This window comes from Podarcis vaucheri, assembly GCF_965113315.1.
Source record: "Podarcis vaucheri genome assembly, chromosome: 1".
NCBI lineage: Eukaryota > Metazoa > Chordata > Lepidosauria > Squamata > Lacertidae > Podarcis > Podarcis vaucheri.
Window position 1 is genome coordinate 32,772,064 of NC_138759.1, and position 15,616 is coordinate 32,787,679.

The 15,616-nt window shown below is 48.3% G+C and overlaps 1 protein-coding gene across 1 annotated transcript in view; it reads left to right on the forward strand.

Moving 5' to 3' along the window:
- LTBP2 (latent transforming growth factor beta binding protein 2) overlaps positions 1-15,616 on the forward strand; it is a 151,320-nt gene that overhangs the window by 58,085 nt on the left and 77,619 nt on the right. Inside the window, exons 4-7 of the mRNA XM_082231992.1 lie at positions 8,578-8,765; positions 12,300-12,470; positions 14,047-14,241; positions 15,323-15,609. Coding sequence (XP_082088118.1) covers positions 8,578-8,765; positions 12,300-12,470; positions 14,047-14,241; positions 15,323-15,609 — 841 coding nt within the window. The remainder of the gene's footprint in view (positions 1-8,577; positions 8,766-12,299; positions 12,471-14,046; positions 14,242-15,322; positions 15,610-15,616) is intronic.

Genomic DNA, 15,616 nt, shown 5'->3' on the forward strand with positions numbered 1-15,616 from the left:
CTCCGCGGCTTCCTTGGCATGGCCGGCTTCTGCCGGGCATGGATCGCCGGTTACAGTGAAATAACGAAGCCCTTAACTGTCATGACGCGCCAGGACCACCCAGATACCTTAGTCTGGGAAGATGAAGCTTACAGCTCTTTTGAACGACTAAAACGGGAACTCAGATCTGCTCCTGCCCTAGGATTACCCGACTACCGAATCCCTTTCAACCTGTTCATCCACGAGCAAATGGGGGTAGCCTCTGGGGTCCTAACCCAACCATTCCGCGACCAAGAGAGGCCAGTAGCATATTATAGTCTACAACTTGACAATACTGCCAAAGGGGCTGTCAGTTGCCTCAGAGCCATTGCGGCCGCCGCTGTCCTCCTCGAGAAAGCCCAAGAGACGGTTCTAGGCCACGAAATCACCCTCCACGTTCCCCATTCAGTCTCAACCCTCCTAACCCTAAAAGGATGTCACCATTTCTCCAACTCCCGCCTCAACCGCTACGAAGCCCTCCTACTAACCCCAACCAATGTCACCATTAAACGTGTCAACTCGCTAAACCCCGCTACCCTACTACCCCTTCCCGATGATGGCACCCCGCATCATGACTGCACCACTATAGTCCGGCAAGCCGAAAAGCCCCGTGAAGACTTAGATCATCTTCCCCTGGAGAACCCGGACCTAATATTATATACCGATGGTAGCTCTAAAGTGATCGACGGGGTCAGGAAGACCGGGTACGCGGTGGTCTCCGACTTCGAAATAATAGAGTCAAATCCAATTAACTCTCAGTACAGTGCCCAAGCCGCCGAGCTAATTGCGCTGCTGCGTGCCTGCGAGATTGGTGAAGGGAAGCGGATAACCATTTATACGGATAGTAAATACTGTTTCGGCTTGGTGCACACAACTGGCCAAATTTGGCTCCAAAGAGGCTTTCTAACCGCTGCTGGGTCTCAAATCTCGCACGCCGCCCTGGTTGAGCGACTTCTCACAGCGATCCACCTACCTGCCGCTATAGCCGTTGTCCACTGCAAGGCCCATACCAAGGGCAGGGACTCAGTTTCTAAAGGAAACAGACGAGCCGACAAAGCCGCACAGATGGCAGCCTTACGCACCCCTAACAACGAATCCGAGTTCCAAGCCCTCCAACTGCCAGCAGACCTAGACCTCACAGAAATTTACAAATCTGCCCCAGGGGATGAGAAGGCTACGTGGGAATCGATAGGTGCCACCGAACAACAGGGTATCTGGGTCCTCCCCGATGGAAGGCCCGTCCTTCCAAAGGCCTGGACTCCGAAAGTAGCGAGGTTTCTTCATCAGCGAACACATTGGGGAAAAGGGAGATTAATGGAACATGTAATTAGATCTTGGTACGCACCCGGGATAGCTGCCGCAGCAGCAGCAGCATCAAAGAATTGCATTACCTGTCAGCGCTTCAATCCTAAGCGTCAACCCAGGAGGCCGCCGGGAGCCAGACCATGGACCTTTGTCCCCTTTGAGAACTTACAGCTTGATTTCATTGATCTGCCCCAATGCCAAGGCTTTAAGCATGCTTTGATTATCGTTGACCAATTTTCCTCGTGGGTGGAGGGATTCCCTTGCAGAAAGGCCACCGCATCCGTAGTTGCCAGGGCCCTCCTACAGGACATTATTCCCCGCTATGGCATACCCCGTCGCCTAGACAGCGATAGGGGGACCCACTTTACTGCAGAAGTGGTGCAATTAGTGGCCAAATCACTCCAAATCAAATGGGACCTCCACACCCCATACCACCCACAATCTTCTGGCCAAGTGGAACGTATGAACCAGGAAATAAAGATACAGTTGGGCAAACTTTGCGAGCTCACTGGCCTAAAATGGGTCAATGCACTCCCACTAGTTCTTCATAACATCCGCAGCGCCCCAACCGAACGTTTGAAACTCTCCCCATTCGAACTCTTATTCGGGAGACCTCCTCCCGTCTACAACACTCTATTCCCACTATCGGAACTGGAGCTCGGGGAGGCAGAACTTACTAATTATGTTATTCAGCTCCAGACACAGCTACAGCGTCTCCACCACTACGCGGCCATCGAGGGACAGAATCTTCCCATCGACGTCCACGCTCACTCCTTCCACCCGGGCGACTGGATCCTCGTCAAGGTCTACCAGAAAGAACCACTCCAACCCGCGTGGGAAGGTCCCTACCAAGTACTCTTGACATCGCCAACCGCCGTGAAAGTAGGTGAGAAGAATTCCTGGTTACATCACACTAGGTGCAAGTCCTCACCCCCTCCACAGGAGACGGAAGAAAGCAACGACGAGGACTTCACCTTTTCGACTCCACCAGCTTTACCGACCTCATATATTGACGACGACGACCAACAGACCGGACCAGCGGATCGGGGCCAAGATCGGGCTCAACAGACCGGACCAGTTGATCGGGGCCAAGGTCGGGCTCAACAGACCGGACCAGCCGATCGGGGCCAAAGTCGGGCTCAACAGACCGGACCAGCCGATCGGGGCCAAAGTCGGGCCCAACAGACCGGACCAGACACCGCGACACCCAACTGGACGTCCGAAATCATCCCAGATACCAACACCATCAAGCTACGTTTCAGACGCGCCGACAACCACGCTTGACAGCTCCATTGACAGCTTGCTTCGTTTGACAGCTCAATTGACAGCCTGCTCCGTTTGACAGCTCAATTGACAGCCTGCTTCGTTTGACAGCTCCATTGACAGCCTGCTTCGTTTGATAGCTCCATTGACAGCCTGCTTCGTTTGACAGCTCCATTGACACCTTGCTTCGCTTCACAGCTTCGCCTTTGACAGTTCATCTGACAGCTCCGTTCAACAGCGCTATTTGATACCTTCGCTTTACAGCCTCACCCTGTCAGGCGCCTTCGTTCGCTCACGCATCCGAGCCATGCGCCTGGTCACCACCGCCCTTCTCCTAGCCACCTTATCCTGGGTCACGTCTACCTCATCAGACCACTGCACAGGATTACGAACAAACTACCACTTCTTGGACTATCATGAGGTCGAGACGGGAAGGTCTAACCCTGATCGAATGGGGGACTTTGATTTCTGCCTTCCCGAGTCCCGGACCTTGCTGCGCCATTCCCTAGTTCCCCAACTCGCCGAAAACGAATATTGGGAACTTTTCATTCGAAACAAGGATTTACATCGTATCGGCTCTGCGACTCTCACTCTTGACCACTCCTCTTACCGGCTGACCTGCAGAAATGGGACTTACCTTCTTTACGAGAACGGGGAGGTCTCGCAAACCCCAAACTGGACCGAAGTCGAGACAGGAGGGGCTACTCACGCTTATACGGAATCAAGCCACCCCTCTGGAAACTTGATTTTCGGCTTCCAGTGCCTCCGCTCCACCCCAGAAACCCGGAAGCCCCAACTCCAAGGACTCTGCCTACGACGGTTCTGCTGCCTATGGGACTTAGGGGTCACTCATGAGTGGAGAGGGGCTGAATATCTCGAAGGGTGGCACCATTCTTTACACCCCTCGCGCTCCCCCTCATGGGACCACGTCGGACCCCTGCGATGCGGCGGTATCGCCAGGGATAGGCGACTACTGAACACCACCGACCCCCTCCATCCGGTTGGCACAGCACCCCAACAATTCGGCGCCGACTCGGCACTCCCGGGAGAAGACCTCCTGTCATCCTGGGAGCAAAACTCCTATATTAAGCTTCTCAGCCAGGTGGCGAAGGAGTCACCCTACCCGGACTGCTGGATTTGCGCTCACGCACCCAGCCATCTCCAACAGAGCCTCCCACTGGTCCCTGTACCAGTGACCTTAGAACAGTTCCGTTCCGGAAATGTTACCTCCTGGAACCTGACCGCACTCAACTTAACACATCAATACCTCTACCTCACCGGCCCTACGAAGGGACCCCTTTGCCGCAGCTTCTCAGGGGAAGGAACCTTCATCGGATCCAGTACATGCACCAACACTCTGGAAATCCTACCAACTGGACTGGTCACTGTCTCTAACACAAGGGACTCCCGAACTTTTCCTAACCTTACTGTTGCCTGGGCCGCTGCGGTTGGACACCCCTTGGACTGGAAGCCACAACCCGCAGACATCATGCTACTACAAACCTTTGCTTCAGGCCGAATGGAATCTTACCTCAGCGGCCTATTCTGGGTGTGTGGGCACCGCGCTTATACATGGGTGAGCCCACACATGTCCGGATCCTGCTTCATCGGCTACATCGTTCCCGGAATTAGAATATTACCACACCTACCGCCTGGAAGACAACGAAACAAAAGGGAGCAAAAGGAGCTGTCAGACCTGTCAGACGTTGCTGCGAATGGAGAGACCGTAGGCCGAGCACTCTTCCCCGCCTACGGTGCCGGTTCAAACCACGTGGATATTCTCCGACTCACCGACATCCTCCTTAAGTTCATGCAGGAGGCGACCCAGATCACAGACTCTCTCATGTCGGAACTATCCTGATACGGACCGAGGGGGGGGTACCTATTTCCCCCCTTCTTCTTTGCTGTCCGAGGCGATGACCTCAAGGGTACCACCGCACACCCACCCTCGAACCCCCTTCACCGTTGCACAAGCACCACACGTTTCCCAGACCTTTTCCTGAGCGAAATAAGCTCGAATATATATATATTCCCTATCCTTTCCTATGCCTATCTGCGCTCCATACTTAGAATGAGTAGACCGAGTGTTTCCCTTCTCCGCTTATTCCTATGGCCGCGCTTTGGCCAATCACAGCCATGCATTCGTCCTGCAGGAGCTAGCTCAGGGAGCTCTTGCACGCCTCATTTAACCTCCTGACGAGCTGCTGACGGCCCCCCACGGCGAGAACAATAGAACCGAAACTCCCGACCTCGTAAAACTGTCAAACCCTTGTTACAATGTATCCATTTCTACAAGAATGGATACATTCTGCTTCCGCTTTTGATCTAGGCTACGGAACGGACTGAAAGTCATCAGAACCTTTCAAAATTCATATAAAATCAACCGCAGCTCCAATTTTCTTGCTCTTGGTGTCATTCGACTCAGTTTCCCCAGGACTCCATGATGTTGGCCGACTCCATAATCCTCGAGACGGCAAGTCACGTACACAGGAACTCCTTAATCCTGTCAGATCGCTCTGCCCAGCCCGTCCCCCGGGCAATACCAGGTGGCAGACAGTGCATATCAGTAACCCATTGTCTCACCGCCACCGGTACTCATGAAATGTATATTTGTGTATGACCCTCGCTCTGCATATTCCCCCCTCCCTTTCCTCAAATGTAAATTAGTCTAACCCCACCTTTTCTCTGACATATTCATGACGTGTGTAATGTATTCATGATGTAACCCATGAAATCCAACCCTCCCATAATGTATTCATGACGTTTCTCGCACTGTGTTATGGGACTTGGTGGGAACTTTTAAAAGTTTATGTCGCCCCATTCTCGGGGTTCAATCTCGTCTTGAACCTGTTGCGCAATAAACTTGGATCTTCGCATTTTGCTCCTGTGTCCGGCTGAGCTTCCTTTTCTTCCGCTAGAATCCACGGACTTGGTCCGATTGGCTGGGTGGCAGGGTAGATACGCACCCAGATTTTCCGTAACAAGTGGGAAGAGAGCATCACCCCGAATCAGAAGCACCTTGTGTGAATGGAGCTCCGTTTTGCACCAGGTGCCTGCATCTGATTTAGGGCAATTCTCTCGCTTCTCCAAGAACTCCCTGTCCACTACCCACACTGTTCAAGAGGACCTCAACCCTCCAGAGAGTCTTTCTTGGGTGGGGGAATATGAGGATGAGATAGTTCCCCTTGGTGAACCTTCTTCAATTAGCAACTCTCAGGATCGAATCCATTGTCCTTTGTTTCAATATGAACACAAGATTCATGTTGCAAGATAAAGCAGGCTGAGGAGCAGATTTCAAATAATAGTTAATGACTGAGCCACCAAAGTTAGCATAGTGGGAATTCTTTTAGAATGAGCTCTCTCTCTCCAAACCCACCCCCAGGTATAAGAAAGAGCTGGCTCATGCTGCTCAAACCAATAGTTTAATATAGTTAACCCCTAAATTTAGCAGCAAACCTTGAATCCAAATCTTCAGGGTTTCAGGTAGGACTCCCCCCCCCCAGCCCTGCTTCTTGGAGCTTCTTTAAGCGCTGCATCGAAACTGGGATCTCATGCTTATGAGTCTGTATTGTGCAAATGCACACTGTATATAGATGCTGTGGAAGTAGGAACGTGCAGGGAATCTGATACAACTTGTGGGGCTTAAGTGTCTCGCATAAGACCTATTTAATCTCACTGACTCACTTTAGGCTTCTTTGGAGATCTCAGTACTGACTCTGCCCTGGCTCATTTAGGATGCTGAAAAATACAGGGTGGGTCAGGGTACTTACAAACAAAGCTGTCTGGAAAGCTTGGCACTGATCCCCTGAAAGGAAAATGGGAGCCAACAGGGTGGAATGGGTTGAAAAGCCTAGGAAAGAAAGAGGTTTAGAATCCACTGAGTTAAAACAAGCTTTGCTCTGTTGGGGTGACAACCAGCATGTGTTAAGTGGGCACTGAAGAGTGGCCTTGGGAACTGGGAGTGTATGTGTATTGTTTGCTTGACTGCTGCAAAATGCCAGGCCCCATAAATAAAATTACCCAGGGGTGGGGGTGGGGAATGCAAATTCACTCATGGGTGTTCATTCCCTGTAAAAGTTTCTTTCATGACTTTTATGGGTTGCGTGTTCTGTTTATTTTCTTGGCCAGGCTTCTTTTCTGGCTACATCTCTTTCCTTGTCAATGCCAGAGGCAGGAATGGGAATGCGCTTCAGCCCTTTGCAGAAGATGAGTAGGCTTTTGTGGGATCACTCACGGCTGGAGGAAGATGAGAGGCTTAGGACAACAACAGCACTTTCATCATAAATACATTACCATCTTGCCCAGTCACAGCAGTGATGGCCCTTTGCTCAGGGCCAATTCATTTAACACACTGCATGCATGACTTCTGGGTTGTTGTTGTTTTTTGAGCCCAGATAAATTTGAGCTATGGGAAAACTTCTTGAAGTGGTTTTGAACTGGGGATGTGCCAAAATGGTTATGCACAGCTCAAGAGGACCCAACAGATATATATTATTGCTACCCCACAAGTTTTTTGTATTCTTGTGAATGGTGGCTAGATTCAGGGCTGTTTTTCAGCCAGAACTTGCCAGAACTTAGTTCTAGCACCTCTCAGATGGGCGCCATTGTCATTTATTATTATTATTATTCTAAGAGAACGAGGGATGTGTTCATGGTGAGTTCCCGCATCTCTGTTTCTAGAGAAATAGCACTGGCTAAATTCATTCACAAGGGGCTGAATTCCCTGGAGGTAGCTGTAAAAAAAGTAGTCTGGAATGATCCTGGAAGCCATTTAAGCTGGTTGCTTCCACATGTCTCAGCAATGGTGAGAGGTTAGGCAGCTTACAATTTTGAATGATGGCTTAAAACCAAAAGATACAAGTCAAAAGAATGGTGGGGGTGGATATGAAGAAAAGAGGGAAATATGCATGTCCAGATCCTAGGTCTTTCATAATTTTACATAATAAAGTTGCTTAATGGCAGTGGAGGCGATGGTTCTGAGAGAATCAAAGAGCAGCTGGTCCAAATGGAGCTGATGAAGAGGAGTCTCCAGGTTCATCTCTCCCTCTGATGCAGCCAGAAAGAACGCCTGGCCATGTCGAACACAGATAGAAGCTGGAGGTGTATTGCCGGAAATGCTGTGACATATGATGTGGGCATGGCCAGTGATACTTCCTTTTTTGGACTGAAGTTGTTGTCCATATCAGTTTTGTATTGGTGAAACCCTTGATCTTTGCAGGTGTCCATTTACTTTTAAATTATATTCCTGTAATTTGGGGATTAATGAAAGGACAACAGAGGGGATTTCGTGAACCTTTATGGTTGCCAAGAGACTTCGACTGTGTATACACTCCTGTTAACTCTACATCCAGTGCATTCCCATGGCTGGTTTGGGAAGTGGCATGCACACAATGTTAGCCCAAATCCATATCTATCCTGTCATTTCCTAGTGATACATTTCCCCCCAAACCAGCTTCAATTCCAATTGTGAATAAGAACAATTTAGCTCAGGCATAGGCAAACTCGGCCCTCCAGATGTTTTGAGACTACAGTTCCCATCATCCCTGACCACTGGTCCTGTTAGCTAGCGATGATAGGAGTTGTAGTCCCAAAACATCCGGAGGGCTGAGTTTGCCTATGCCTGATTTAGCTGCATTTTAAGCTGGTAATGTGGTTATATTACAAGCCTGGAAGGATAAACACCCACCGTCTATTATGCAGTGGTGTGAGGACTGTACCACCCTAACTACATTTGAGTGTGTTTCTTATCAACTACATGTAGATAGCTGTTTCAACATTTATATGTTTAACCTAAGATGGATGTATCAGGGATATTGTATTTTTAATGGGAACTGATTCTTCCTCCTTTTTTTCTTTGTTTTTCTTCCTTCCTTTTCTTTGTTTTTGCATCTCTTTCTTCTTTCGAATTTGGTATGCAAATCAATAAAAGGGAAAGAAAGATTTGTATCATTTTATCCAGCACAGATGTTAGCTCTGCTTTCTTTTCAACAGGTCTCAGAGCCAAAGTCGTTCTGTTGCTACCCCTCAGCTGCACACGGGGCCCTCTCGTACAGTCCGACGCTATCCAGCCACCAATAATGATCAGCTCACATCCAATGCCTTGCCGAATGGGAATGGATTTGAACAGAGCAGTTCTGGGCCACGTATGGCATTTCAAGAACCATCTTCACCTCACGGGGGTAAGGTCTAAAGAATGAGCCAGGTTTCTTTGACAAATGTTTCTAAGCACAGGCTTCATGCAGTGTTGGTGGTGGTGGGGAGTCCATCAAGGTAGTGGGATGAGGGTGGTGCTGTGGCCTAAACCACTGAGCCTCTTTGGCTTGCCGATCAGAAGGTCAGCAGTTCAAATCCCTGCAACGGGGTGAGCTCCCGTTGCTCTGTCCCAGCTCCTACCAAACTAGCAGTTCGAAAGCATGCCAGTGCAAGTAGATAAATAGGTACTGCTGCAGCAGGATGGTAAACAGCCTTTCTGTGCAGTCTGGTTTCTGTCACGGTGTTCTGTTGTGCCAGAAGTGGTTTAGTCATGCTGGTCACACGATTCGGAAAGCTGTCTGTGGACAAACGCCAGCTCCCTCGGCCTGAAAGTGAAAGTGAGATGAGCGCCGCTCCCCATAGTCGCCTTTGACTGGACTTAACTTTCCAGGGGTCCTTTACCTTTACCATTAAGGTAAGGTAAAGGTACCCCTGACCATTAGGTCCAGTAGCGGATGACTCTGGGGTTGCGGCGCTCATCTCACTCTGTAGGCTGAGGGAGCTGGCGTTTGTCCAGAGACAGCTTCTGGGTCATGTGGCCAGCATGACTAAGCTGCTTCTGGTGAACCAGAGCAGCACATGGAAACACCGTTTACCTTCCCTCCGGAGCAGTACCTATTTATTTACTTGCACTTTGATGTGCTTTCGAACTGCTAGGTGGGCAGGAGCTGGGACCAAGCAACGGGAGCTCACCCCGTTGCAGGGATTCGAACCACCGACCTTCTGATTGGCAAGCCCTAGGCTCTGTGGTTTAGACCACAGCGCCACCCATGTCCCTGTCTCCATTAAGGTAGGGTATAGTTGAGAATGCCATAGCCATGTACATGTGCCAGCAATCCGTAGCAATACAGTGAGTAAGGTTTACATAAACACTCATTTCCATGGGCCTGATTAGGTGTATAATCCAAAGTACCAGCACAGAATTTAGCTAGCTACAGGCGGGAGTGAGAATGATGGTGATGGTGATGATGATTTAATTTGCATTTTCATAAGAAACTACCTAATTTACACTTTTCAAACTAATATGCAAGCTGAAACACTGTTATTCTTCAAAATTCACACAAAATTTTGCAGTTCTGTTCTACACCCAATCAAACAAAATGTACAAAAATGAATATATAAAGGGAGTATGTAATTAAAAAATCATTGGTGAAAATAACATACAAAAATACATTATATTAGGAAAATGACTTGCAAAAATATGTATATGTCAGAACAAAGAACAAAGATGTGTATTCATAAAATTCTTAGGGTTTTTCATGAACGTCACATCTGACATCAAGGCGTCATGCACAATGTTATGACATCATGCATGATGCCTGGACGCAACATCACTATGTTATGTACGTCGTCACCCCCCCCATTTCCTACCTGAACTGGTGCTCCTGGTGGAGATGAAACCTATCATGCGTACTAGCCATTGATAGCATTGTCTTTCATGAATTTGTCTCATTGTCTTTTAAATCCATCCAGGTTTGGGGCCATCACTGCTTCTTGTGGGGGAAAGCCACTTCCGAGATAAGGAGGAGGTGGGGTTGCGAGCTTCACGCCCCTTCCTCACACTCGCGGGGGCTGGCTCCAGCCCATTCGATAGCAGAGGGAATCCTCGGCTGCGTCATACCCCGGGCCAGCCAATCGGCTGGCTCCGGGGGCGTGGCCTCGGCTACTTAGGTCTGCCGCAGCCGAGGCTCCCCCTCTTTCCCTCACTGCAGCTGACCGGTTTTCCCTCCCTTCCCACCCTCTAGGCTAGGTGCTTTGACGTTGCTATGAACTTCGGTTGGTTGCCGTCAAGGGGCCTGGTAGGAATTTTCCCAACTGGCAGATTGGTACCAGCCATTTGGTTTTCGCCTACCTCGTAGCCAACCGTCACAACTCCTTGGTATTGGCGGTTAGGCATTGGTGGGGGTACTGTTTTATTGTTATGCAGATGAAGGGGGGGAAGGAGTGCCATCACCTTCCCCCAAACAAAGGGTAGTCCGGTAAAGGATTCCGGGGGGCGTGGCCTTGTCCTAAGCCCACAGCACGCCCCCACACGGTGACGCCGGGGGCATGTCCTAGTTGACGTGCCTCAGCAGGACTCCTCCCACTGGTGGTTAACCCTTACCGGCCTTCAAGCCGGTTAGTTGTTAGGACCAATGCCTAAGCCAATACCGCTCAATTCCTGTAATCAATAAAGTTGTGGCCTAATTTGACCCATTAACCTGAATTCTGTTGTCCTGTGTCTTTATTTCATTGGGGGGAGGTGGGAACTCGCCACACAACTATGTGCTGAGTGAAGAAGTACCGTCTTTTGTCTGCCCTGAGTCTTTCAACATTCAGCTTTGTTGGATGTTCCCCTCATGTTATAAGAGAGGGAGAAAAACTTTTCTCTCACCACTTCCTTCCCACCATGCCTAATTTTTTATACATCTATCATTGTTTCCTCTTACTTGCCTTTTCTCCAAACTAAAAAGCCCCAAATGTTGTTGTTTATTAAGTTATATACTGCTTATATGCCAGAATGGCTTCTAAGCGGCTTACAACTATAAAACCAATGCATAATAAAAATACATAGCAACAAATCCACTGGGGCATTAAAACATCCTTAATTTAAAAAATACAATAAAACAAATCTTGTAGTCATTCTTCATAGTTGCTCCATTGCCTCCATCCTTTTGGTTGCCCTTGTCTGAACCCTTTCCAGCTCCCCAATATCCTGTTTGAAGTGAGGCATCAAGCTTTCCCCCCTCAGCTTTGACATCTCTACCCTAACTGATCTATGCAACATTCCTCTACCTTCACTTCAACTAATTGGCCTGGCTGTCTCTCCCTCCCTCTCCCCCCTCCCCCCATCTCAGCTGGAGTAGGACCGGAGTAGACTGGAACGCAGCCATGTGCTCTGTTCTGGTGGGAGGCATTAATATTGTAGATTATTATTATTATTACATCCAAGCATTTCCCTTCAGGGTAGCTTTCCCAGTCTCCTTTCCTTCCTTAAAACAGGGCCGAGAAATAAAGGCGGAAAGAATTTATTGTCATTCTGATACAGAAATGCCTCGTGCTTCTTTCAGTTAATGCATTTTATCCCTTTCCCCTAGTTTTATTTAAGTAAATCCTTGAAATGTATTCTGTGGGTTCGCTGCGTAATCTACTAAATCCTCCTGTTCACCCTTTAGTAGTCTGTACTTATTGCTTTTATAGAGTTTGTAATATCAGGGCTTGAAATATAGGCCTTATTGTTGCCCACTGTGACATTATATGGGCCAGTGGCCTGGTACAGCAGACTCCTCTTATGTTCTTCCGCCCATGGCCCTAAGCCACTACAAGTCCCATTGTCCCTGGAACCATTGGCCCTGCTGGCTGGGCTGATGGCAGTCAGAATCCAGCATCTGGAGGACCACAAGTCCCTCACTCCTGTGCTAAACTAAGGTGCTCAGAGACGTCTTTCTGCTCTGTGATGTTCATTTTTCTTTTCCTTGCAGGTGTCAACCTGACAGAAAAAATCAGGAAGATAAAGATTATCTTCACTCCCACAATCTGTAAACAGACTTGTCGACATGGCCGCTGCTACAACAGCTGTGAGAAAGGAGACACCACCACCCTGTACAGCCAGGGCGGGCATGACCATGACCCTAAATCGGGCTTCCGTATCTGTGAGTCTTCCCATATGTCTGACCCCTTTCACAAGGTTTATCTATCTTCCTCTGTTGCTTTCATCCACGAGACTAGCAATTCACTGCAAGAGCAGAGTTCAGAGTAGGAGGAGGATGACAGCTCAATTGGCCTGAAAATGAGTCTTCCCCGAGACTGGTCCTGCCCTCTTTGAGACAAGAGGTCGAATACAGTTACCTTTTGTCCTACTCTCAATACAGCAGTTCAGTCAGAGTCTCAGACAGGCATTGCTGCAATTCTTCTTGTCAGGGCCAATTTTCTGCTTTCATTGGCATTAGCTTTTGGGTCTGACTCCCAACACCTAATTTCTTCCTGTTCTCTCCTTTCGCTTGTGTGGAAACCAGGAGAGTTGGCTGAAGCTTTTATGCCGTTCCTAATTATTATGGCAGCTGAAGCCTTTCTTCTGATCTTGCTGAAACTGTAATTGCACAGGAAATTTCAGTGAGCTGGACAGGTCAGCCCTCTAACCATTGATCTGGAGCAACTTTCCCCAGCTGGTGCCCTCCAGATGACTAGCGCTACAAAACATCTAGAGGGCCTCCAGGTTGGGGAAGGGCTGCTCTAGAGTTTGACCCTATCTAGTAGTTTGACCCTATCTAGGAGTTCTGGGACGCGGGTGGCGCTGTGGGTTAAACCACAGAGCCTAGGACTTGCCGATCAGAAGGTCAGCGGTTCGAATCCCCGCGACGGGGTGAGCTCCTATTGCTCGGTCCCAGCTCCTGCTAACCTAGCAGTTCGAAAGCACGTCAAAGTGCAAGTAGATAAATAGGTACTGCTCCGGTGGGAAGGTAAACGGCGTTTCCGTGCACTGCTCTGGTTCGCCATAAGCGGCTTAGTCATGCTGGCCACATGACCCGGAAGCTGTCTGCAGACAAACGCCGGCTCCCTCAGCCTATAGAGTGAGATGAGCGCGCAACCCCAGAGTCGGTCATGACTGGACCTAAAGGTCAGGGGTCCTTTTACCTTTACCTTTAGTAGTTCTGTGGAATGGCCCTGCACAGCTATCACAGAAGAACCCAAATGCTTCCTCCCTGTGGTTGAATTTTAGGGTGTCTTCCCATTCAAGGTTTCAGTCCTTTTGGCTTAACATGTTGAATTGGAAAATGAAACCTACCTTGGCCATATTGCACATTCATCCGGCCCATGTTAGTAACATTCTTCCATGGCACAAATAGTAGGGCTGAGGATAGAAGTGCCTTCAAGCACCACAGGCAGAAAGTTTCTTAGTCATCTTTGGAAGTAGAGTTAGCTCACATGCTTGGTGTCCTTCATAACTTGGACAGCTTGACATCTTTTGTTTTTAAGTTGTATTCATTCAACTTGTTTTTATTATTGCTTGTTAGCCTCCCTCAGCCCGGCCTTGGCTGGGGAGGGTGGGGTATAAATAAAAATTATTATTATTATTATTATTATTATTATTATTATTATCATCATCTTTCTGTGACTGAGACTTCTTGATAGGACAGGTATTTGCCTATTTGCTGGCTAGGGTGAGCTTCTGGACATTCATCTGCATTCCATCTCTGGCTTTCACTTACAGATTTCCTTTCTTTGCAGATTTCTGCCAGATTCCCTGTCTAAATGGGGGACGCTGTGTGGGCAGGGACGAATGCTGGTGCCCATCTAACTCTACAGGGAAGTTCTGCCACCTACCAGCTTTGAAAGTGGAAAGGAAAAAAGACGTGCCAAACAGCCTGGCAAGCAACTCCATGAAACATTCCATGTACACACTTCCTTTATCCAACCAACTTGGTAAGCGGCACTGGTCTCATTGCTTCTTATAGGCTGCTGGTGTGTAGAGCTTATATCGGGCATGCCTTTGCCTCCCGCCCACCTTCCTCTTGCCATGAAGTGGGAAAATAATTATCAGATGATAAGTGCCTTATAGAAGAAGGGATGGTTCTCTACAAAAACATCCCTAACTCTGCTTAACTATTCACAATCTTAGTACTGCTCAATTGTGTGTGCTTCAAGATAAATACATATACAGGATGTCGGCTCAGGTATACACCTGTGCTTAGGACTCCTTTTGTGAGATCACTACCTTTTACTGCCATGCAAGTATCTGCCTTGTATTCTAATTAATTATTAGATATGATTTAGATATATAGATACACACACACACACACACACACACACACACACACACACACAAATTGAGGACCTTAGTAGAGGTTTCTGAATTTCTTAATTGAAATCCCCATAAAGAAATAGCCACACTCCCTTCACATAGGTAAAACCCCTGGTCTAGAATTCATAATAAGTCACTCATGTAGGCTATAATCTACACATAGCCTAGAAAGAAGCTAATGGATGATGCTAATATTCTTGTCCACACAGTGGTACCTTGAGTTACAAATGCCTCAGGTTACAAACACTTCAGGTTACAAACTCCGCTAACCTGGAAGAGTTACTTTGAGCTGAGAACTTTGCCCTAGGATGAGAAAGGAAATTATGTACTGGCGGCGCAGCGGCAGCAAGAGGCCCCATTAGCGAAAACATGCCTATAGTTAAGAACAGTTTCAGGTTAAGAACAGACCTCCGGAACGAATTAAGTTTGTAACTAGAGGTACCACTGTATTCTGATACTCACAGGTTTCATTGTTTTCTCTGGGCTTCGTGGCAATTCAAAAGTTATTACCCTTGTTTGTACATTTTGGGCCATAAATGAACAGTGATGGCTGCTTTTCAGTCTAATGTTTGTACTGAGAACCAGTGTGGTCCTGCAGATGGAGCAAATGTCAGAGTATATCCACTAACCCTTCTAGAAATTTGTAGGTTGCCTCAGAGCAAGAAGCAAAGTCATGTTTCCATTGACAAACTTTCCTTCCAGCTTCTAGAAACCCTTCCCTTGTGAACGTACATATCAACCACCCTCCGGAAGCTGCTGTGCAGATCCATCAGGTAGCTCGAGTGAAAAGTGACGCAGATCAGTCAGAAGAGAACAGTGTTGAAGCTGTGTTGATATCTCAGTTTCCATTGGCTTCCCACCAGTACAGCGATAACGCCACCACCACCACCACCATCAACAACAACAACAACATTGTCACAGAGAGACATCAGCAGCAGAGGCCTCAGGACCTAGTGGGGAAGTGTTACATGGAGTCAATGCATGGAAAGGTCAGAG